The sequence below is a fragment of the Phyllopteryx taeniolatus genome, chromosome 12 (assembly GCF_024500385.1).
Source record: "Phyllopteryx taeniolatus isolate TA_2022b chromosome 12, UOR_Ptae_1.2, whole genome shotgun sequence".
Classification (NCBI taxonomy): Eukaryota; Metazoa; Chordata; class Actinopteri; order Syngnathiformes; family Syngnathidae; genus Phyllopteryx; species Phyllopteryx taeniolatus.
Window position 1 is genome coordinate 3,519,488 of NC_084513.1, and position 22,771 is coordinate 3,542,258.

At 42.7% G+C, this 22,771-nt stretch overlaps 1 protein-coding gene across 1 annotated transcript in view; it reads left to right on the forward strand.

Moving 5' to 3' along the window:
• The window catches only part of trappc10 (trafficking protein particle complex subunit 10), a 56,491-nt gene extending 35,786 nt beyond the window's left edge, over positions 1-20,705 (forward strand). The window contains exons 17-24 of the mRNA XM_061791838.1: positions 6,238-6,396; positions 7,420-7,649; positions 7,716-7,816; positions 9,474-9,627; positions 14,499-14,669; positions 14,783-14,963; positions 17,008-17,199; positions 20,092-20,705. Of these exons, the coding sequence (XP_061647822.1) occupies positions 6,238-6,396; positions 7,420-7,649; positions 7,716-7,816; positions 9,474-9,627; positions 14,499-14,669; positions 14,783-14,963; positions 17,008-17,199; positions 20,092-20,336 (1,433 nt within the window). The 3' untranslated portion in view covers positions 20,337-20,705. The remainder of the gene's footprint in view (positions 1-6,237; positions 6,397-7,419; positions 7,650-7,715; positions 7,817-9,473; positions 9,628-14,498; positions 14,670-14,782; positions 14,964-17,007; positions 17,200-20,091) is intronic.
• The last annotated feature ends 2,066 nt before the right edge of the window (positions 20,706-22,771 follow it).

A 22,771-nucleotide genomic window follows, 5' to 3' on the forward strand; every position in this document is an offset into this window, starting at 1 on the left:
CCTGAATCTATAATCTACGAAGGTTTAACATTTTGAATGGAATTATGTAATAAATAAACTTTTCCATGATATTCAAATTTTTGGGAAAGGGTCTGTATATAGAATGTGACACTCTACGTATATTCATCCGGGCTGCCAGTTAAAGTTTAAAAGACACTCCAATCTGTGCAAACTAACCAGTCTTGAAGTTCTATCTTTGGTCCACTTCTTCACTTTTTTCACCACAGGCTTTGCACATTTAAGTTTATGCCTGTATGTTGGTATTAAGCAAATTAAGCAGTGATCAGACAAGCCCAGAGCTGCACTGGGGATGGCACGGTATGCGTCATATAGCGTGGTGTAGCAGTGGTCTTGAATGTTGTTTTCCATGGTGGGGCAATCAATGTGCAGCTTGTATTTAGGGAGTTCCTGGTTGAGTTTTGCTTTGTTAATGTCCCCAAGAATAATGAGGAGTGAATCTGTGTGTTTTCAAGTTTGTTTACTTGTTTAGCAAGCATTAGCAGTACAGCGTTCGTGTTAGTCTGGGGGGGAATGTAAACACCGGTAAGGATAAATGAAGTGAGCTCACGCGATGAGTAGAATGACTTACAGTTCAAAAACAGTGAGTCCAAGTCTGGCCTGCATTATGTGTTGCGCTCCGCGACTTCGATACACTATTCTTTGTTGATATAGAAGCATAATCCGCCACCTTTTGTTTTCCCCGATAGCGCCGTGACACGGCCCGCTTGGCGTAGCTGGAAGCCCGGAAGCATTACTGCGCCATTGGGGATGCGTTCATATAGCCATGTCTCCTTGAAGCCTAGGGCGGCAGAACGTCCAAAGTCTTTACTGGTCTTTCTCTTACTCGTCCATTTTGTTGGACAGAGAGCGTAGATTTGCGAGATGAATCAGCAGGAGCGGCATTAGGAATCCTCTCTTCCGGAGCTTGACCTGCACTCCGGCTCGCTTCCTTCTGTGGCGTCACCTTCGCCCCATCCATGCGGCATAGACTGCAGCCGCTCCGCCGGTGAGTAACTCAGAGAAAAAAAACGGAGCGGATTTGTGAAAGTTGGTGAAAGAAAGTCCAGAGTAGACTCCCTAATGTTTAGCAAGTCTTCCCTTGTGTAAGTACAGTGCCACGAGAAAGTATTCACACCCCTTCACTTTTTCCACATTTTGCCATGTTAGACTTATTCTAAAGCTGATTTGAGTATAGTTTTATTTTTATTTATTTTTTAAAAATCAACATAAAATATCCCATAATGACGAAATAATAACAGATTTTCAAACAGTTGTGCAAATTTATTGAAAATGTAAACATTTAAACATAATAGGTACATAAGTATTCAAATGCAGCCCTATGGGGGGCACAAGCCAGTGCAAACTGTAGGCCGGTCCCAAGCCCGGATAAATGCAGAGGAAGGGCATCCGGCTTAAAACATTGCCAAACAAATATAAGCGTTCATCCAAAGAATTCCATATCGCATCGGCCGTGGCCCCGGTTAACAACGTCCGCCACCGGCGCCGTCAACCTGCAGGCCACCAGTGGAAATTCAGCTACTGTGGGTCGAAGAAGAAGAGGTGGTAAGCGGGTTCTTCGGCAGAAAGAGAAGAGGAAAGCACAGAGCCTAGAACTGAATGTTGGGACTTTGAATGTAGGGACTATGACAGGAAATTCTCGGGAGTTGGTTGACATGATGATGAGGAGAAAGGTTGATATATTGTGTGTCCAGGAGACCAGATGGAAACGCAGTAAGGCTAGAAGTTTAGGGGCAGGGTTTCAATTATTATACCACAGCATAGGATGCTGTCAGCATAGGATGGTGGTGTGTAAAATGACTCTGGTGGTGGGGAGGAAGATTAGGAAGACAAAGGCAGAGCAGAGAACCATGTGGTGGAAGCTGAGACAGGACGAGTGTTGTGCAGCTTTTCGGGAAGAGGTGAGACAGGCTCTTGGTGGACAGGAGGAGCTTCCAGAAGACTGGACCACTGCAGCCAAGGTGATCAGAGAGGCAGGCAGGAGAGTACTTGATATATATTCTGGCAGGAAAGGAGAGAAGGAGACCATCACAGTACAGGAACTCATACAAGGAAAAAGGTTAGCTAAGAAGAAGTGGGACACTTGAGAGGACTGAGGAGAGGCGAAAGGAATACATTGAGATGCGACATAGGGCAAAGGTAGAGGTGGCATAGGCCAAACAAGAGGCATGTATATATGTATGCCAGGTTGGACACTAAAGGAGAAAAGGATCTATACAGGTTGGCCAAACAGAGGGGTAGAGATGGGAAGGGTGTGCAGCAGGTTAGGGTGATTAAGGATAGAAATGGAAATATGTTGACTGGTGCCAGTAGTGTGCTAGATAGATGGAAATAATACTTTGAGGAGTTGATGAATGAGGAAAATGAGAGAGAAGGGAGAGTAGAAGAGGCAAGTGTGGTGGACCAGGAAGTGGCAATGATTAGTAAGGTAGAAGTTGGAAAGGCATTAAAGAGGATGAAAAATGGAAAGGTCCTGATTACATTCCTGTGGAGGTATGGAAGCATCTTGGAGAGGTGGCTGTGGAGTTTTTGAGCAGCTTGTTCAATAGAGTTCTAGCCCGTGAGAAGATGCCTGTGGAATGGAGGAAAAGTGTGCTGGTGCCCATTTTTAAGAACAAGGGTGATGTGCAGAGCTGTGGGAACTATAGAGGAATAAAGTTGATGAGCCACACAATGAAGTTATGGGAAAGAGTAGTGGAGCCTAGACTCAGGACAGAAGTGAGTATTTGCGAGCAACAGTATGGTTTCTTGCCTAGAAAGAGAACCACAGATGCATTATTTGCCTTGAGGATCTTGATAGAAAAGTACAGAGAAGGTCAGAAGGAGCTACATTGTGTCTTTGTAGATCTAGAGAAAGCCTATGACAGAGTACCCAGAGAGGAACTGTGGTACTGCATGCGGAAGTCTGGAGGGGCAGAGAAGTATGTTAGAATAATACAGGACATGTACGAGGGCGGCAAAACAGTGGGGAGGTGTGCTGTAGGTGTGACAGATGAATTTAAGGTGGAGGTGGGACTGCATCAGGGAGCATCCCTGAGCCCCTTCCTGTTTGCAGTGGTGATGGATAGGCTGACAGATGAGGTTAGACTGGAATCCCCGTGCACCATGATGTTTGCAGATGACATTGTGATCTGCAGTGAAAGCAGAGAGCAGGTGGTGGAACAGTTAAAAAGATGGAGGCATACACTGGAAAGCAGAGGAATGAAGATTAGCCGAAGAAAGACAGAATATATGTGTATGAATGAGAGGGGTGGTGGGGGAAGAGTGAGACTACGGGGAGAAGAGATAGCAAGGGTGGAGGACTTTAAATACTTGGGGCCAACCATGCCCCAAGTGGAGGAGTTCAAGTATCTTGGGGTCTTGTTCACGAGTGAGGGAAGAATGGAACAGGAGATCGACAGGCGGATCGATGCAGCGTCTGCAGTGATGCGGACTTTGTATTGGTCCGTAGTGGTAAAAAAAGAAGCTAAGCCAAAAGGCGAAGCTCTCAATTTACCGGTCGATCTACGTTCCTACCCTCACCTATGGTCACGAGCTGTGGGTCATGACCGAAAGAACAAGATCCCGGATACAAGCGGCCGAAATGAGTTTCCTCCGCAGGGTGTAGGGGCTCTCCCTTAGAGAGAGGGTGAGAAGCTCGGTCATCTGGGAGCATCTCAGAGTAGAGCCGTTGCTCCTCCACATCGAGAGGAGCTAGATGAGGTGGCTGGGGCATCTGATTAGGATGCCTCCCGGACGCCTCCCTTGTGAGGTGTTCCGGGCATGTCCCACCCGGAGGAGACCCCAGGGACGACCCAGGACACGCTGGAGAGACATGTCTTTTGGCTGGCCTGAGAACGCCACGGGATCCCCCCGGAAGAGCTGGATGAAGTGGCTGGGGAGTGGGAACTCTGGGAGTCCCTGCTAAAGCTACTGCCCCCGCGATCCGACCTCGGATAAGCGGTAGAAAATGGATGGATGGGTGGATGGATGGATGGATGGATGGATCGATCATCCAGAGCAATGGTGAGTGTGGTCAGGAAGTGAAGAAACGGGTCCAAGCAGGTTGGAATGGGTGGAGGAAGGTGTCAGGTGTGTTATGTGACAGAAGAGTCTCTGCTAGGATGAACGGGAAAGTTTATAATAGTGGTGAGGCCAGCCATGACGTACGGATTAGAGACAGTGGCACTGAAGAGACAACAGGAAGCAGAGCTGGAGGTGGCGGAAATGAAGATGTTGAGGTTTGCTCTCAGAGTGACCAGGTTGAATAAAATTAGAAATTGGCTCATCAGAGGGACAGCCAAGGTTCGATGTTTTGGAGACAAAGTTAGAGAGAGCAAACTTTGATGGTTTGGGCACGTCCAGAGGAGAAATAGTGAGTATATTGGTAGAAGGATGATGAGGATGGAGCTGCCAGGCAAGTGAGCTAGAGGAAGACCAAAGAGAAGGTTGATGGATGTCGTGAGGGAAGACATGAGGGCAGGAGATATGCTTACATGGAAAAGGATGACGTGCTGTGGCGACCCCTAAAGGGACAAGCCGAAAGGAAAAGAAGGTACATAAGTATTCACACCCTTGGCTTAATATTTTGTTGAAGCACTTTTGGTTGCTATCATAGCCTCAAGTCTTCTTGGGTATGTCTGTACGAGCTTGGCACACCTGTTTTGGGGCATTTTCTCCCATTCTTCTCTACAGATCCTCTCAAGGTCAGTCAGGTTGGATGGGCAGCGTTGGTGGACAGTCATTTTTAAGGCTTTCCAGAGATGTTCTATTGGATTCAAGTCTGGGCTCTGGCTGGGCCACTCAAGGACATTCACAGGCTGCTCCTGAAGCCACTCCTTTGTTATCTTGGCTGTCATTGCGTGTTGGAAGGTGAATCGACGCCCTAGTCTGAGTTCCAGAGCGTTCTGGAGCAAGTTATCTTGAATAATTTCTATTTGGCAGCTGTCATCTTACCCTCTTTGCGGACTAGTCGCCCAGTTCCTGCAGAAGAAAAACAGCCCCATAGCATGATGCTGTCATCACCATCACAGTAGGGATGGTGTGAGCCAGGTGATGAGCAGTGCCTCTTCTTCTCCAGATATGACGCTTGCAATTCAGGCCAAAAAGTTCTATTTTGATTTCATCAGACCAGAGAATTTTGTTTCTGCAGGTCTGAAAATCCTTAAGATGCCTTTTGGCAAACTCCTAGCAGGCTGCCATATGCCTTTTAGTGAGAAGTGGCTTCCGTCTTCCCACTCTACCATAAAGGCCTGATTGTGATGGGTGTGTCTAGCAATGATTGACCTTCTGGATGGTTCTCCTATCTCTGGAAGGTAACAATGGGGCTCTGCCTTAGTGACCATAGGGTTCTTGTTCACCTCTCTGACCACGGCCCTTTTCCCCCGTTTACTCAGCTTGATCGGACAGCCAGATCTAGGAAGGGTCCTGGTGGTTCCAAACTTGTTCCATTTGCAAATAATCGAGACCACAGTGCTTTTTGGGACCTTCAATGCTGTTGAAATTCTTTTGTATCCTTCCCCAGATTTGTGCCTTGACACAATCCAATCTCAGAGGTCTGCAGACAATTCCTTAGACTTCATTGCTTGGTTTCAGCTCTGATATGCACTGTCAACTATGAGACCTGATAGACAGGTGTGAGCCATTCCAAATGATGTTCAATCAACGGAATTTACCACAGGTGGACTCCAAGTAGTAGAAGCATCTCAAGGGTGATCACCACTGTAAGATTGCACACAGTTATACAGGTTTATTTAAGTAATCATAAAACAATAATAATTATTATTAAATATATTGTACTTAAAAGTTAAATACAACAAAGGTTTACTTTAAAAATGTACTCAAAAGGAGAGAAAAATGTATAGGCAGTATGCATAGCTAGTTTAGTTTATAGATTTGTTGTAATATTTGTGGTTGTATTTATTATTTTAAATGTAAATGCATTTGTATTTTCTTAAGTGATACTTTCACTTACCACCTGAGGGCATCTGCATACCACACTTTGAGAAACACTGCTCCAGCCCCGTTCACACTGCCTTTCGGAATAGTAGAACCATTTATCCGCCTGTGCCTTTCACACAAATCTCCCAAAAGCAGGACATTGCATTCACCTGCTTTGCCTGGTCTGCCGTGCAGGTATCTTCACCTTCAGGATGTCCACAAATACTTTAAAATATATATATTTTGTTCTTTAAAAAAAAAAAATTCTTCTTCTTCTTATGATCATTTTTGTGCATTCAGAGCCGCTGTTGGCCGGCCTTCCGCAGATGGTCAAGTTCACCCTGCTGACAGGCCACTACGCTGTGAGGAAGGGCGATGCCCTGCAGCTCAGCAACAGCGATGGCATGCCCATGTTGGCTAATGCCATCTGCACCGCACGTATCAGCAACACGAGCGCAGGTATGTATATGCCACACCCAAAAGTTCAAACAAAGTACATTTCAGTATTGTGATTTAGGATTAGGTGAATTCCTTCCATAATAAGGCACTGACACAACATCTTCAGAGTGGTGGAATGCACAAAACCGATGACAATAATGCTTCAAACACATTGATCCCTGGGAATTGGTCACTAGTTCGTCTGGGAGCCAGCTGAACCCGGCAACAGACTGAGGGAGGGAGGGAGGGAGGGACTTGATGCGTGACAGAGCCAATCAGCATTCCAGATTTGAAATTGCTTCCATCTACATTTTTGAGCTACCTTTTACACAAAAGACAAAACAAGTTCTCAATTACACAGAAAAAAAGGTCTCATTGTGAATTTTTGTTTTGTTTTTTATTAAGACAGTTCTTTTTTTTGTGTTTTTTGCGTGTGTGTGGTGAGTTTTTTTTTTTTGCATGCATGCGTGAGTTTTTTTTTTGTTCTGTGTATGTGTTTTTGTTTTGTTTCTGTAAGAATATGGGGGTTTTGGATGGATATGAGTTATTTGGGTGTGTGAGAGGTTTTTTAGTGTGTGTTTGCGAGGTTTTGTTGGTGTGTGTGTGTGTGTGTGTGTTGGAGAACAATCTTTGTTTTGTTGCGTGAGAAACTCCTGCATGCAGAAAACATCACAAGTCTCTCTCTTGGGTGTGAGTGATAGATTTTTGGTGGTGCCGCTGAGGTTTTTTGGGTGCATGCAGTTTTTTTTGTTCTTTGTGAGAATTTTGGGGGGGGGGGGTTTTGGTGTGTGTCAAATGGTTTTTGATGTCTGTGAGAGGTTTTTTTTTGGTGTGTGTAAGTTTTTTTTGGTGTGATGTGTGAATTGCTTTTTGGCGAGAGTGTGAGTTTTTTTGTGCAAGAGGATTTTAGCATGAGTGAGGTTTTTTGAATGTGTGTGAGTTTTTTTTGTTTTGTTTTGTTTGAGAGGATTTTTTGGTCTGTGTGACCGTTTTGCTTGTGTGTGTGAGATTTAAACGGTATTTGTCCCACGCCTGTGTGGACAGCATCAGTCTCGGAGAGCATGCTGGCCATCCAGTCGTCCGACAAGGTGACCAGCATCAGCCTGCCTCCCACCCCTCCATACCACAGCCTGGAGTTCCATCTGGAGGTCCTGTGCCTCATTCCGTCCGGACCTGAGCGGCCCGCTGATGAAAGGCTAACCAACGGCGAGGTCCGACACTGGCCGCGCAGTTATAGCCACCCTGACACGGCCATGACTGCCATCGATCAGAGGGTGAGCATCACGAGCGGTTAGCCCAGCTCCCTTAAGACGGCCGCTCATGCACGTATCTCTCTCCAGATGTCCATCGACTGTCCGTGGTCCATCTACTCCACCCTGCTGGCCCTCACTTTCCATATCCCCTTCAAGACGGAGCACTCGCTACTGTCCGCAGGAAACAGGTGAGGAACACGTTAGAGCGGAGCACCGTGTAATGTAAGAACGTTAGATGATGTAACACATGGCTTAAAGTACTCTGGCGTAGTGACAGAAATCCGGCGTTGTGTGTGTGTGTGTTGATGAACTGCTTCTACACCATAGCAAATCAAAGGAGTATCCAGTCCAATCCAACAGGTGCTAGCCCATCAGAGGCAGAGTAGGGTGGGATTTGTCTAGTTTTAGCGCAACGAAAAATCCCGAAAAACACAATCTGCGTTTGTTAGAAATGAAGCTAAATCTATTTAACACGGTGAAAACATACCATTAAAGGTAGACTTTACACCGATCTGATCGGCCTGATCGGTATCGGCCGATAATTAACATTTTATGCTGATCGGCTGATCAGCTTTAATGTCATAATTCGCCGATCCGATCAATGCTCCGCAAAAGACATTTACTCTACATCGCCATTGTGTACAGTATATTTGAATCCATTGCTGGTTTATTTTTAGCCTTGTCATGTGTCTTTTAAATATCTGACAGCCAATAAAGTTTTTTAAACAAAAAAACATGTCGGCAGTGTTGGACAGACAACACGTAATGCCCAGATCAGACAAATTTGGTCTTTCACGATTGAACTATGTCAGACTACTGCAATAAAATCTTGTATTCCAATATCACCGCATCCCGTCTTTTACGATCACTGGGCTTTATCTTGTCAACTCAAACGCGACCGGATACACTCGTTACCACGGCCACAACAGCAACAATAGATCGCATGGTGTGTATTATAAGAACAAAACGGGGAAAAATGTGTGCTGGTGGTCACCGGTGCTCTGGAGAGGACTTTAATTCAAGGCTGGCTTGAGGTATGTTCACGTACTTTTAATACAATGCAGCTGAAAAACTCCCCCACAGCATGATGCTGCCACCACCATGCTTCGCTGTTGGGACTGTATTGGACAGGTGATGAGCAGTGCCTGGTTTTCTCCACACATACCGCTCAGAATTAAGGCCAAAAAGTTCTATCTTGGTCTTATCAGACCTGAGAATCTTATTTCTCACCATCTTGGAGTCCTTCAGGTGTTTTTTAGCTAACTCCATGCAGGTTTTCATGTGTCTTGCACTGAGGAGAGGCTGCCGTCGGGCCACTCTGCTGTAAAGCCCCGACTGGTGGAAGGCTGTAGTGATGGTTGACTTTCTAGAACTTTCTCCCATCTCCCGACTGCATCTCTGGAGCTCAGCCACGATGATCTTTGGGTTATTCCTTACCTCTCTCACCAAGGCTCTTCTCCCCCGATTGCTCAGTTTGGCCGGACGGCCAGCTCTAGGAAGGGTTCTGGTCATCCCAAACGTCTTCCATTTCAGGATTATGGAGGCCACTCTGCTCTTAGAAACCTTAAGTGCAGCAGAATTTTTTTTTGTAACCTTGGCCAGATCTTGGCCAGATAATTCTGTCTCTGAGCTCTTTAGGCAGTTCCTTTGACCTCGTGATGGGACGAACAACAGTGGTGCGTCAGCACTGTGCCGAGCGCATAACAGTGAAACGTATTAGTGCGTGTATCCCTTTAAGAAAAAAAATAATGTGACTGATACAGGAAGTGTGTCGTTTGGATCTGTCACGCCAAATTGTGTTTATAAGGAAACAAACTGTCGACATTTTTGTCCTGCTCCTTACAGGAAGTACATCCAGGTGTGCGTGCGCAATGTGTCAGATTCTGACTTCACGCTGGCCCACGTCAAACTGGCGGAGAAACGACAGCAGCATCCAGAACAGGATCAACAGCAGAGAGCCTCGTTAGTGATGCGATCCCTCAACGCCAGCGCGCAGCAGGTAAAAGGGAACTAAGCATTTAATTAAGCAAATGTCCTCTTTTAATGGCAAAATTCTGGATTTACATGACAAACTAGCTGCTTGAAGCAAAAATATAAATATAAGATAAATATTTTATATGTACAGTATATTATAACCAAGTAAACGTAAGCATATTCTACATTTGAATAGATTAAATAAAAAATAAAGTCGAGAACCATGAAAAATCTTGTTCTTCTTTTCCTTTCGGCTTTTCGCGTTGGGCGTCGCCATAGCGTGTCATGTTTCGATGAACGCTCATATTTGTTTGGCAACGTTTTAAGCCAGATGCCCTTCCTGACGCAACCCTCTGCATATCTCCGGCACTGGCTTGTGCTCCCCCATCGGGCTTCATTGTTTAACATCTAGATGTAAATACCATGAAACAAAAGCTGGAATTCTGAACCTTTGTCTCATATTCATCCTTTACTCTGAAACCCAAATGTCTTCAGCATACAACAAAAACAAAGGAATTGACCTTGCCATTCCAACACTTTTGGAGGGGACTGTACATTGGGGAAACCAAGCAACCATTGAGCAGACTCATGGCACAACACAGATGGGCAAACTCCTCAGGTCAAGACTCAGCTGTCTACCTGCACCTAAAAGAGAGAGGACAAAAATGTGTAATCTCAATAAAAAATAAATACAAATTATACTTTGAAAGTGCAGAATAACAATTCATGTTCAATTCAGTTTTTTCTTTTTTTTTACTGTCAGCAGGGATCTCGTTTGATGTGTGTCCTGCATCTGATATTCACAAATATTAGCAGGGACGCATAAAGTGCGATCAATCTGCGTCATCGTACTGACACAAAGCTATGATTTAGTACGCTGTTGTGGTGCTGGAAATCCGGTGTGTGAATTTTTTTATTTATTTTTTTGACGAGACAGGACTCTAGAGTTCGACTAATTTGGTCGGATATATGCCCTAATTTCTGAATGGTGTAGCCCAAAAAAAAACTGAGGACATGTACGGGTGGCAGTCATTTGAGGAAGAAAAAAATTTCTGCGACTTCAAAGCAGACACATGATGGGTTTCGTCATTGTGGTCCCTAAAAAAATCTGAGATAGTGAAGAGCGGTGACCCTCCATCTGGTTGGCAGTGTGCGTAACTGCACGTGTGTGTTTGAAATGCATTTCTGACGGCGAGCCGGTAGCTGCAGTTACAGAAAATTGAGCGGCAAAAATGCAATTTGTTCCAAAGCCTAAAGCTACCGCGACGATGTGGGAACATTTTGGATTCAAACCAGATGAACACGGCTATCCCGCTAACATTAACGAGCTGGTATGTCAAATTACTGTAATTTCTTGTGTATAATGCACATTTTTTTCCCAAAAAATAAATTTCAAAAGTCAATGGTGTGCATTATACATAGGTATAGGGGGAAATGGGGTGGGGGGGAGTTTCCCATTTTATAAATGCATGCAGAGGTTATGAAAAAGGTGTAGCCTACACTCTCATTCCAATATGACGGGTATATATGACTGCATATATGTACGGTTGTGCTCATAAGTTTACATACCCTGGCAGAATTTGTGAAATATTGTTGTTTTTATTTTAAATACGACTGATGACTGAACAACAACCATCATTAATTTCTTGATGGTTATGTTTTGTTTAATCCCATTAAAATAAAATTAAATGTGTTTCACCTGCTCCTTCATGTTTTCTTAAAAGAATTGTACACATCTTACAAATTCTGCCTGGGTAATCAAACATATGAGCACAACTGTGTTCTCATTTACTAAATAAAAGTAGGGCTGTGAATTTCAAAATAAGAGCAAGTAAATAAAAATAAAGTATTACGTGTTCAAATAAAGTGCTTAACTTCAGAATAATTATTTGAAAAACCTAACAAAATACAGATAATACTTCGTTTTGATCATATGGGTAGAAGCAAAATCATGCATTGTAAAAATGCATTACACATAGGTAGAAGGGTTTTCCAGAATTTTGAGGTCAACTTTGGGGGTGCCTGTTATACATGGGTGAACATTATACACGAGAAATAACTAGTAAGAAGTCGCAACAAAGACAACACAACTTAAAACCTTAAGGTGACTAAATTCATTTTAAACCAAACCATCCCACCCAATTTCTTCAGCTAATAACAAAAAAAACACGGTGGGACATTTCCTGTTTCCCGTCAACTTGCAATTATGGAATCCTTTGCCCAACAATGCAAATACAAACGTGAATATGGTGCATGTATGCTCACATGATATACAGTATAGCATTTCTATTGTAAGATATGTAGCCATTGAACGTGTTGACAAAGTAGCATTTATTAAAAAAAAAAAAAATTAAAAATCTTTAATCTTGAAACAAATCTTGAATCAAAACATGTTGCTTTGAACTATTATTGTATTATCTTCTATCTATTACTTGGACAATTGGTGGCTGACTAAATACTTTTTTGCCCTACTGTGTATCCCTAGGTGGCAAAGTCATGCACAACCAAAGGAAGCAGCACAATGTCCATTGAAATGAAGCAAAAAAATATGACAAAAACTGTCTTAATTCTGTACTTTTTATTTGTCATTACTGTATTTTTTCACAAAGTGCAATATTATAGTGGTATTTTTCTTATTAAAAAACAATTGTTTTAATGGGGAGAGCCTAGAACAGATTAATGGCACTTCCATTCATTTCAATGGGGAAAGATATGACTTTTTTAGAGTTTGAGTTCTGAGCATAGTTCTGGAATGAATTAAACTCGTATCTCCAGGCACCGCTGTTTAACTTTGTCATGCCTTAATGTAGCCTTTTCTTAGCAAATGTGATTTTTAACCAGCAAAATATTGCATTTCTGTAGAAAACGAGCACTCTGATGGCCAAATGTAGTTTGTGACTAGATATACTAATTTGGGGGTCAACAATTTTTTGTTGTCAACCATTGCATTTTTCCCCGCAAAGTCTGACTTGAGACGTAATGTGATTGATCAATCTTCATTTTCACACAATGGACATACAGTGCCGTGAAAAATTATTGGCCCCCTTATCAAATTATTCTATATTTTAATAGTTTCCCCACTTTACTGTTTAAGATCATCAAACAAATATAAATATCAAACAAATAAGACCCGAGTGAACTTAAAATTTTGTTTTTAAATGATTTCATTTATTCAGGAAAAAAAACTTCAAAGTTACCTGGCCTAGTATGAAAAGGTAATGGCCCCCTAAACCTAATAAAACGTTGGTCGATCCTCAGCAGAAACAACTGAAGTCAAGCGTTTTCTATAACTGGCAATGAGTCTTTTACATCTCTGTGGAGCTATTTTGGCCCACTCTTCGTTGCAGAATTGTTTTAATTCCACAAAAATTGAGGGTTTTCTAGCATGAACAGCCTTTTTAAGGTCATGCCACTGCATTTCAATTGGATTCAAGTCTGGACTTTGACTAGGCCAAGCCAAAACCTTCATATTTGTTTTTTTAAGCCATTCAGAAGTTGACTTGGTGTTTTGGATCATTATCCTGCTGCAGAACCCAAGTGCGCTTCAGCTTGAGGTCACAAATTGATGGCTGAACATTCTCCTTCAGGATTTTATGTTAAAGAGCAGAATTCATGGTTCCATCAATCACAGCAAGTTGTCCAGGTCCTGAAGAAGAAAGCAGACCAAGACCATCACACTACCACCACCATGTTTGACTGTTGGTATGTTCTTTTTCTGAAATGCTGTGCTACATTTATGCCAGATGTAACGAGACACACACACCTTCCTAAAAGCACAACTTTCATCTCTTCAGTCCATATAATATTCTCCCAAAAGTCTTGGGAATAATTCAGATGTTTTTTTGTTGTTGTTTTTTTTGGGCAAAAGTAAGACGAGCCTTTATGTTCTTTTTGGTCAGCAGTGGTTTTCTCCTTGGAACTTTGCCATGGATGCCATTTTTGTCCAGTCTCTTCCTTATTGTTGTGTCATGAACACTGACCTTAACTGAGGCAAGGGAGGCCTACAGTTCTTCAGAAGTTGTCCTGAGGTCCTTTGTAGTCTCCTGGATGAGTCACTGCTGTTCTCTTGGGGTAATCTTTGGAGGCTGTCCGCTCCTGGGAAGGTACACCACTGTTTCGTCTTTTCTCCTTTCATGCTCTACATATGGTTCGCTTGAATCTTAAAGCTTTAGAAATGGCATTGTAACCTTTTTCCAGACTGACAGATGTCAATTACTTTATTTCTCGACTGTTCTTGAATTTCTTGGTTCCTTTGTCACGTACTGAATGAGTCATCACTGTGCTCTTGGCTAATGTAGGCTGGCCACTCCTCGGAAGGTTTACCACTGTTCCATGTTTTGTCCATTCATGGGTAATGGCTCTCACTTTGGTTCACTGGAATCCTAAAGCTTTAGAAATGGCTTTGTAAACCTTTCCAGACTGATAGATATCAATTATTTTTTCTCATCAGTTCTTGAATTTCTTTGGAATGTTTTGTTTGCAGCTTTTAGGGCTTTTGTCCAACTTGATTTTTTCAGACAGGTTCTGTTTCAGTGATTTCTTGTTTGAACAGGTCTGGAGGTAATTTGGCTTGGGTGTGATCAGTGAAATTTTACCAAATACTGTGATTAGCCACGATTAATTCATGATTTAACAAGGGGGGTAATTACTTTTTCACATAGGGCCAGGTAACTTTGAATTGTTTTTTTCCCGTAATAAATTAAATCACCATTTCAAAACAGCATTTTAAGTTCACTTGTCTTATATTTGTCTTATATTTACCTTTGTTTGATGTTATTAAACAAAGTGGGGAAACTATGCAAAAATATAAGAATTTGCAAAGGGGGCCAATAAATTTTCACGGTACTGTAATACATCAATGATTGATTGATTGATTTATTACATGTGTTTGTATAGTTGTTGTGCAGCAAGCAGAGTGTGTACTGCTTGTGGGAGGTGACGTGCAAGGAGGATTTCCCGTCCAGTCTTCAGTGCGTCTTCTCCGCTAGCTTCTCTCCGCGCGGGCGCCGCCACGATGCCACCGCCTTCAAGCTCTTCCAATACCACTTCCTGTTGGACAGAGTGCCCGTAAGTACTACACGCCACTCTCCAAGAAGTGCGCTACCTCTGCTAAGAATACCCTGTCTGTATGTGTGTGTGTGTGGATGCATGCGTACGTGTGTGTGTGAGTGATTTTTCAGACCTTGTACAGCGTGCGAGCGGACATCGTTCCTCCGGCGGGCGAGCGTCACTGTCGCTCTGGCGCTCTCTGTGGTCTGGAGGTGCTCATTACACGACTGTCCGAGCTCGTAGACGGTGAGCTGACCGAAGACAACAAAATGGACGCCGACAGCCTCAGGATCAGCAAGCTCATGTATGAAGGTATGACATAGATGCTCAGGTACTGAAGGTGGCAAATACAGTGCAGTGAAAAAGTATTTGCCCCCTTCTCAAAAATCTACATTTTTTCCCACTTTCTTTAAGATCATCAAACAATTGTAAATATCAGACAAAGATAAATGTTGATTTTATTTATTAAGGAAAAAAACCTATTCAAAGCTACTTGACCCAGTGTGAAAAAGTATTGTGTATCGTGTTTTGAGAAAGCATTGGATACACAGGTGTAGTTAGGCAGAGGCTGAAACCAGCTGCGGTCCCAACTATTTTGCCTATGGCAATTGGGAACTAAATCTTGCAGCCGCCACGTTGCACCAGTGAAGCGGCGCAGACAAGAGGTGACCATTTCCTTGTATATACCTACGACTCTATTATGGTTACTATGCACTGGGGAGGAGGAAAAAAAGACCCACACAGTACTTTTCAGTACTGTCGTCTGTACTTTGGCCCATATGACAAGCCAACAGACACACGGCAAAGACTTGTGTGCGGCGTGTTATAACCCAACTCAAGCGAGGGGCACACAATATATAGGAATACTGCATCCTATGCAAATGCTTGTGCCGTGTCACTGAAACATATATGAATATATAATACCTGTAGTCATGCTCAAAAATATTGGCACCCCTGGGGTGGGATTATTTCAAGCCATGAGTGTATAAAAAGACATGCTTTTGACATACCGTGACATCGAGCCAGTGGCCACACTCTTTTTCTGTTGTACAGCTGCTACTTGGCTGCTCATCGTCGTCACTGTCAGGTTCCGACCTCCTGATTGGCTCAAACATGTACGCTTTGACGAGGCCAAGTTCATTTGGTTGCTCCTGTACGTCAAAATCCTCCTCCTCCACATATTCCAACACGTTGCTCGCCATTGCGGAGAGAGTGTGGCGCGCTACGTTTGGCAATTGCAACATCATTTCTGGTACCCCTTGCGGCGAATAGAGTAACCACACCCCGGTGTCTTGAGCTTCAGGTATGTTCGGGGAGGACGCAATATGCGTCATAAAACCCTAATTTTTAGCTAAACTATGGTTGAAAACTTGCTGGAAGTTACATGCATGTATTACATAATATATAAACTGTAAATATTAATTTTAACTGACCCCATAACATCTTTGTCATCTGACCTTTAAATCATGAATTCACTGTGGCTGATCATATTTTTGGGTTAATTTTCACTGACCGCACCAAAGCCTGATTACCTCCATACCTGTTTCTGTCATCAACTGCTGTTGATACCGTTGGCCGACCTGTTCGATGTCTGTTGCTCAGTACACCAGTAGTTTGTTTCTTCTTCAGGACATTCCAGATTGTTTTATTGGCTATGCCAAATGATTGTGCAATAGCTCTGATCGTTTTTCCCTCTTCTCTTGGCTTCAAAATGGTTTGCTTTTCTCCCATAGACAGCTCTCTGGTCTTCATGTTTGCTTAACAGCAAATGCAGTTTTCACAGGTGAAGCCAAAAACAAGCACTAGCTCATGTTTTAGCAATCTAAAAGGCAACACCTGAGCAACTAGAAACACCCATCAGTTACATGTTCCAATGCTTTTGCTCACTTGAAAAGTGGGAGGGTTCAAACAAAAGGTGCTCTGTCCTGAGTTGTTTCACACATCTAGAGGTAAATACCATTAAATAAAAGGTGGGATTCTGAACCTTTGTCTCATATTCATCTTTTGATCTGAAACCCAAATGTCTTCAGTATACAACAAAAACAAAGGAATTGACCTTGCCGTTCCAATACTTTTAGAGGGGACTGTGTTTACTTCGTGTTTTATTATTACTTATATTTACATTTGTTTGATGATCTTCAACATTAAAGTGGGAAAACTGGAAAAAAAAATCTAAATTTGAGAAGGGGGCCAGTACTACTTTTTCACTTCACTGTATATGAAGGCACAACACACAACTGATCTTTCTTTTGGAAGAATGCAAAGAAAAAGCTCACACTCGCGCAGAAGTATTTTTCTTTCTATTTATGTCTTTGTGTCCCCATTTATACGTGTGGGCTTGTGTGTTGGTGTGCAGTGGCAGACAGCAGCAGCAACTGGGCAGTGTGCGGTAAGAGTTCGGGCCTGGTGTCGATGCCGTTGTCCAACAGTTCGGCACACAAAGTCCATATCGAGGTCATGCCGCTGTTTGCCGGCCATCTTCCGTTCCCCAAGATCAAAGTCCTCAAGTATCTTCCTCACAACGCCAACACCATACAACCGGACGCCGGTCAGTAACACGCACACAGACACACGTCAACATGCACACATCCTCAGACACACCAAGAACACAAGTACGCACACTAAGGGTTGATCCGATTAGTCGATGGGTCGACTTTACGACGCCGCATAAACATTTTAAGGGGAACTAAAGATTTCAAAACTTTGTTATATTCTAAATGTGCTTATCTTCCTTATCTGCTGGTGTTTACTTACAAATGCAATATTTGTTAAAAAGAAAAAAGTTTAAAGACCCTGTAAAGTCATTTTGTATTTTGTTTCTAAATACATTAAATAAATAAATGCTGAAAAAAATAAGTCAGTGCTAAAAATGTGTAAAGACTGACATATTTCGTACTAAATTGTCGCGGTAGTGTTAAACTATTTTTCACCACCTCAGTTGTACGGATTTTGGGGTGAGACTAAAACGGGGGCCCACAAACGTACTTGGGCTTCTGGCATGAGTCGGCCCTCCCCCACTATATAAGTAGCAATCACATTCAGTGACTATTCAGCACAATTGCCACTTATTGATAATAACTTGGCCCATTTATACCACTACAGTGTGCAGCGTGCTAGACTTGTTTAGAATTTAGGAAATTTCACCTGCCCTGTCCAGTATCCAGTTATTTATTTCACAGTCACACTGGTTGAATCTTTTGCTGACTCGATTTCCAAACACTCAATCATTTCGGATCGTGTCATTCTAGATGAACCAGCATCATCCTTGAATCGACTTGGCAACCACCAATCGTGATATGAATCGAATCGCTACCCAAACGAATCGTTACATCCCTTACAATTAGCATCATGCTGAGTTAGAATTTTAATGTTGTTTTTTATTAGTTTCTTTGCCAGTCCATTGAAATGTGTCTTTACATCAAATTGGTCCGTAGTGCATAAAACGTTAAGGACTGCTGTACTGGGCTGAACAAAAATATTGTCAACTGTCTTATTTTATTTTTTTTTTCTCGATGAATCATCTTCATCCCTTTATTCAAAACAAGATGATTTATGGTGAGCGCTATTGGCTATATGATCTGATCTTTGGGTTTGCTTCACAGCTCTTGCTCAGTGTGAAGGGGAGAGGGGACGCTACACTAGGGCTGGGCGATTATGAAAAAAGTAATCAATTATTTCGATTGATAGCGAAATCCTGATTAATAAACACGTTTATTCATTTATTTGAAAACTTTTGTTTATTCAACTACCAAAACTCAACTTTAAATACATCTTAAAAGAACAACCAGAAAATAAATTAGTAACAAGTAGAATAATAATATTAAAATAATAGAAATTGAAAAAAAAAAAAAAACATTCATGGCTAAAAACGTTCCAGTGCTTTTAGCCATGACTGTATTGTCTATTATAGTTGTCTAAAGAAAACTCCTCTCATTATTCTGGCATTTAGCAAATAGAAATAATTTTGGTAATCCTAATTGACCTAAAACAGGAAAGGTTTAGTCTGATTTCATGTCACAGTCAGGAAGAAAGTGTGTCTTTTTATGTAGTTAATGACAGTATCTGCTTTTCCTGCTGTGCGCACCTTGGCCTCTTAGGGGCAGTGTGGTGCGATGCTCGCATGGAACTACTCATTTACTGTACTGTTCTGTATGTGCCCTGCGATTGGCTGGCAACCAGTTCAGGGTGTACCCCGCCTCCTGCCCGATGATAGCTGGGATAGGCTCCAGCAGTCCGCGACCCTTGCGAGGGTAGGCGGCTCGGAAAATGGATGGATGGATGTTACTAAAGCCTTTGTGTTTCAATATTTATAGAGTTCCAACACATTTGACAGGTTTTAAAGAACTGAATATAGTCATATGTTCAATTTGCAGCATTAGAAGGTCATTCACATCCAAGTCAGTTTCATCGAATGTTAAGCATAGGATAGCATTACTTGGCGTCGCACCAGGATATGCTTGCATGCTCTTTCTAGTAATAATGCAACTATTCCCCCTTCTTCTCTGTGTACTGAGACTCGCCACTTTTTTTTTTTTTTTTTGAGCGACTCACCAGCACCATAAAAGCAACCATGGCTCACAGTGTCTTTACGTTTTTCGTCTCTAATGAGGAGCAACCTGTGGATGCGCTACTAAGCGATGTCTGCCATCTGGTGGTGAACAGTGTAACAACTTAAAACTGATCGTGAATGGTGCAAGGAATCATTCTGCTTTCTTGGCTGGTATAAAAATAAAATAATACAATTATGCTGACTGTCATTTACGCTGAGTGTTGAGGAAAATCTGAGAAAAATATCACTTGCATAATCATACACAGTGTATAGTCAACTATAACAAAAACAATCTTAAATAGTTAAACCCCCTTACACACACACATACAGCGGCTGAAATATAGCGAAACAAAATGAGGTAATTTTGTACTTACACCGGCTGAGATAAGTATTTAACACGTCCCCATTTTCCTCACTCAATATACTTCCAAAGGTGCTATTGACCTGACAATTTCACCAGATGTTGGGAACAACCCAAGTAATCCATACATAAAAAGAAAGTAAAACAAATAAGATCCGAAATTAAGTTGTGTGTAATAATGTGAAATGACACAGGAAAAAAGTATTGAACATGCCAACTGGTATTTATTTAATACTTTGTACAAAAGCCTTTGTTTGCAATGACAACTTCGAGACGCCTCCTGTATGGTAAAACTATACTGTCAAATTTTTACACACAACTTCATTTCTGCGCTTATTTGTGCTACTTTCTTTGTATGTATGGATTACTTGGGTTGTTCCCAACATCTGGTGAAATTTTCAGGTCAATAGCACCTTTGGAAGTATATTTAGTGAGAAAAATGGTGACATGTTAAATACTAATTTCAGCCGCTGTCGATACACACACAGAGTTTGTTGTTGAGTGTTGTCCTTGCGTCCCGGCGTCCTCAGACAGCCTGGTGGAGAACGACAGCCTTTCTCTCCTGGACAAGACTTTGGATGACGCGGCGGCAGACACGGTCAGCGTGCGCAGTCGAGGCAGCATCCAATCGCTGGGCGAGCAGCAGCACAGGGGTGTCGCCCTCCCCCGCCTGGACCCCTTCAGTCTGGGCCAGGTCTTCAACCACAGCCACGCTCAGCAAGTCCTGGTCCTGCCCACTGCCGACGACCACATCATGGAGGTCCACGCCACGTGACCACCCCCCGACACTCCCTGGAGCCTCCCTGACTCCTCAGGGTATGAACTCTCCACAGGCCAATCACATGACTCCATAGGAAATAAAGACATTGTACAAACATGCATACAGTACACATACATACAAATGAGTAAAGTGGCCTGAACTATTGTGTGTGTGTGTGTGGGCGTGCACGCGCGCGTGTGTGCGCGTGTTGCCTCGCGGTCCTCAGCAGGCCGTAAGATGAGGACAGTACATTGAGTTGATGTGCTTATGCTAATTGTTTGTCCTCCAGCAAACACACAGGCATGTGTATATTGTAAATGTTAAAAAAAAAATCCTATTTGATTAACAGTCATATTATTATTAATAAAATTCTCAATTACTTGACAGGTGTGATTCATCAATTGACCTGTGTGTGCGTAATGAGTAAGAATGAATTATACACATTTTGTTCACTTATTTTCCTAAATTATTTTCAAATTAAATGAATTATCCATCCATCCATTTTCCGTACCGAAGTAACAACAACTTGACTGGAGCTCTCAATGAATTGATAACAAGAAAACAAACCAAAAGGTTTGGAGCCGCCCCCCTCCCTCACTATCCTCTCAATGGCACCAGGAGGTGGCGCCACTTAAATCATGTGCCCCCACAAGCAGCCGAGTCAAGTTCTCACGAAGAACGTCGTCTGTGGAGTATTATTCCTGATCCTCCCTGTCCGGGCCAGGTTGCCATGGATACGCTTCCCCAGGAGCAGCTCACGTTCCGGCCCTCTGGAGGATGCTCTAGAGGTCGGAGCGCATCCAGGCCGGCGAGGCCGGACCGTGCACGGTGTCGGCAACATCAGATACGTGCAAGACCAAGGTAGTCCTACTGGTCCCATCCATCAAGTACATGGAACCAGTGGTGGCTGGTTAATAGAGGGTGCTACGATGCCGCGTTCTAGAGATTTTAATTATGTTATTGCACAATTTTGAAACCAAGGTTGAACTTTAATCATTCCAAAAGATATGTTTGGCCCAAACACAACACTGCTCATCACCAAAAGAACAAACACCAATCCTACGGTGAAGCATGGTGGTGGCAGCATTGTGAACAGCTGCTGGAACTCGGGCCTTAGACAACATGGAGGGAATTATGAGCATTTCCAAATCGCAGTCAGTGTGAACAGAAAAACCATTCAAGCTTATGCAAGAAAGGAAAAAAAGAAAAAGTCAGGGAATGCATACCAGAACAGCTGAAATTTATTCGGGGTTCATCAGAGGCATTTTAAATGGTGGCGGGTGAGTGCTGACTGCCATTTAACATGAGGTTGAATGTGATTGGTTAATGCCGAACACAGCCACGTCCCAGTTACAAGAGGGTGTGCACACTTGCATAACGACTTTATCGCATTTTTTTTTTTTTTTTTTTTTTTTTTACTTCCCCTCTTGAAAAGATTTCATTTTGAAATGATTTTTGAAATTTCTTTGGCATTTGGACAGGTGTGTGTAAACTTTATATCCACTGTAGATAAATATCATTAATTATTTGTTATTTCAGAAGTGTGTATGAGGAAGCTCTCGGTATCAAAAAGGTTGCTGGCCCTTGTGGGGAAAAAAGGACTTCCATAAATCTCTGGGACATAAAACATCTCACTCAACAAATTTGTTTAGATGTCGTGGTCAATAAAACATGACACAAATCATGGTTTGTGTGCTTTTACTTTCGACAGGCGGTGTTTGTCTAAATCAGGGGTCACCTACATGGTAGCCCCCAAGGACAAAATGAGTAGCCCGCGCGCCTGTTCTAAAGAGTAGCTCATCAGTGATGGGACATTGTGATTTCCTAGGAATGTTACAGAAGTAAACATTTTAAAATGTAAACACTTGCATATTGATATTTATCTGGCGCCTATTTCAGCTGACTTTGGGCAAGCGCCTGGGTACCCCCTGAACTGGTTGCCAGCTAATCGCAGATTTAGCTTTCCTACATTGTTGAAATTCTTTGTGAGAAATAATTAACATGATCAGTGTCTTCTTTACATACACAAAAGTCAAAGGTTTGGAAACACTTTCAAGTGATATAGAATGAGAAACTGTGGCCAAACCTTTGACTGGTAGTGGGGGGTGGGGAAAATACAATTGGTTAAAGGTAATGGATGCAAATGTGTTTCTCTAAATGGTAGCCCTCACATTAATTAGCACCCAAGAAGTAGTGCTCATTTTCAAAAATGTTTGTCGTAAATGTGAGTTGGATGAAGATCAGATGACATTTTATGAGCAATTAATGCAGAAATCCTCCTCATTCCAAGGGGTTCACATACTTTTTCTTGCAAGCGTTTTGGAGGTGCTGTGCCATATGTTATTGCAGCAGCCGCTTGAGCGGCTCCTAGCAACCAGAGGAGGAGGAGCCAGGAGGAGTGAAGGGCAGCCGTGGAGGTACAGACAGCTGACTTCAGGTAAGAGTTTTAA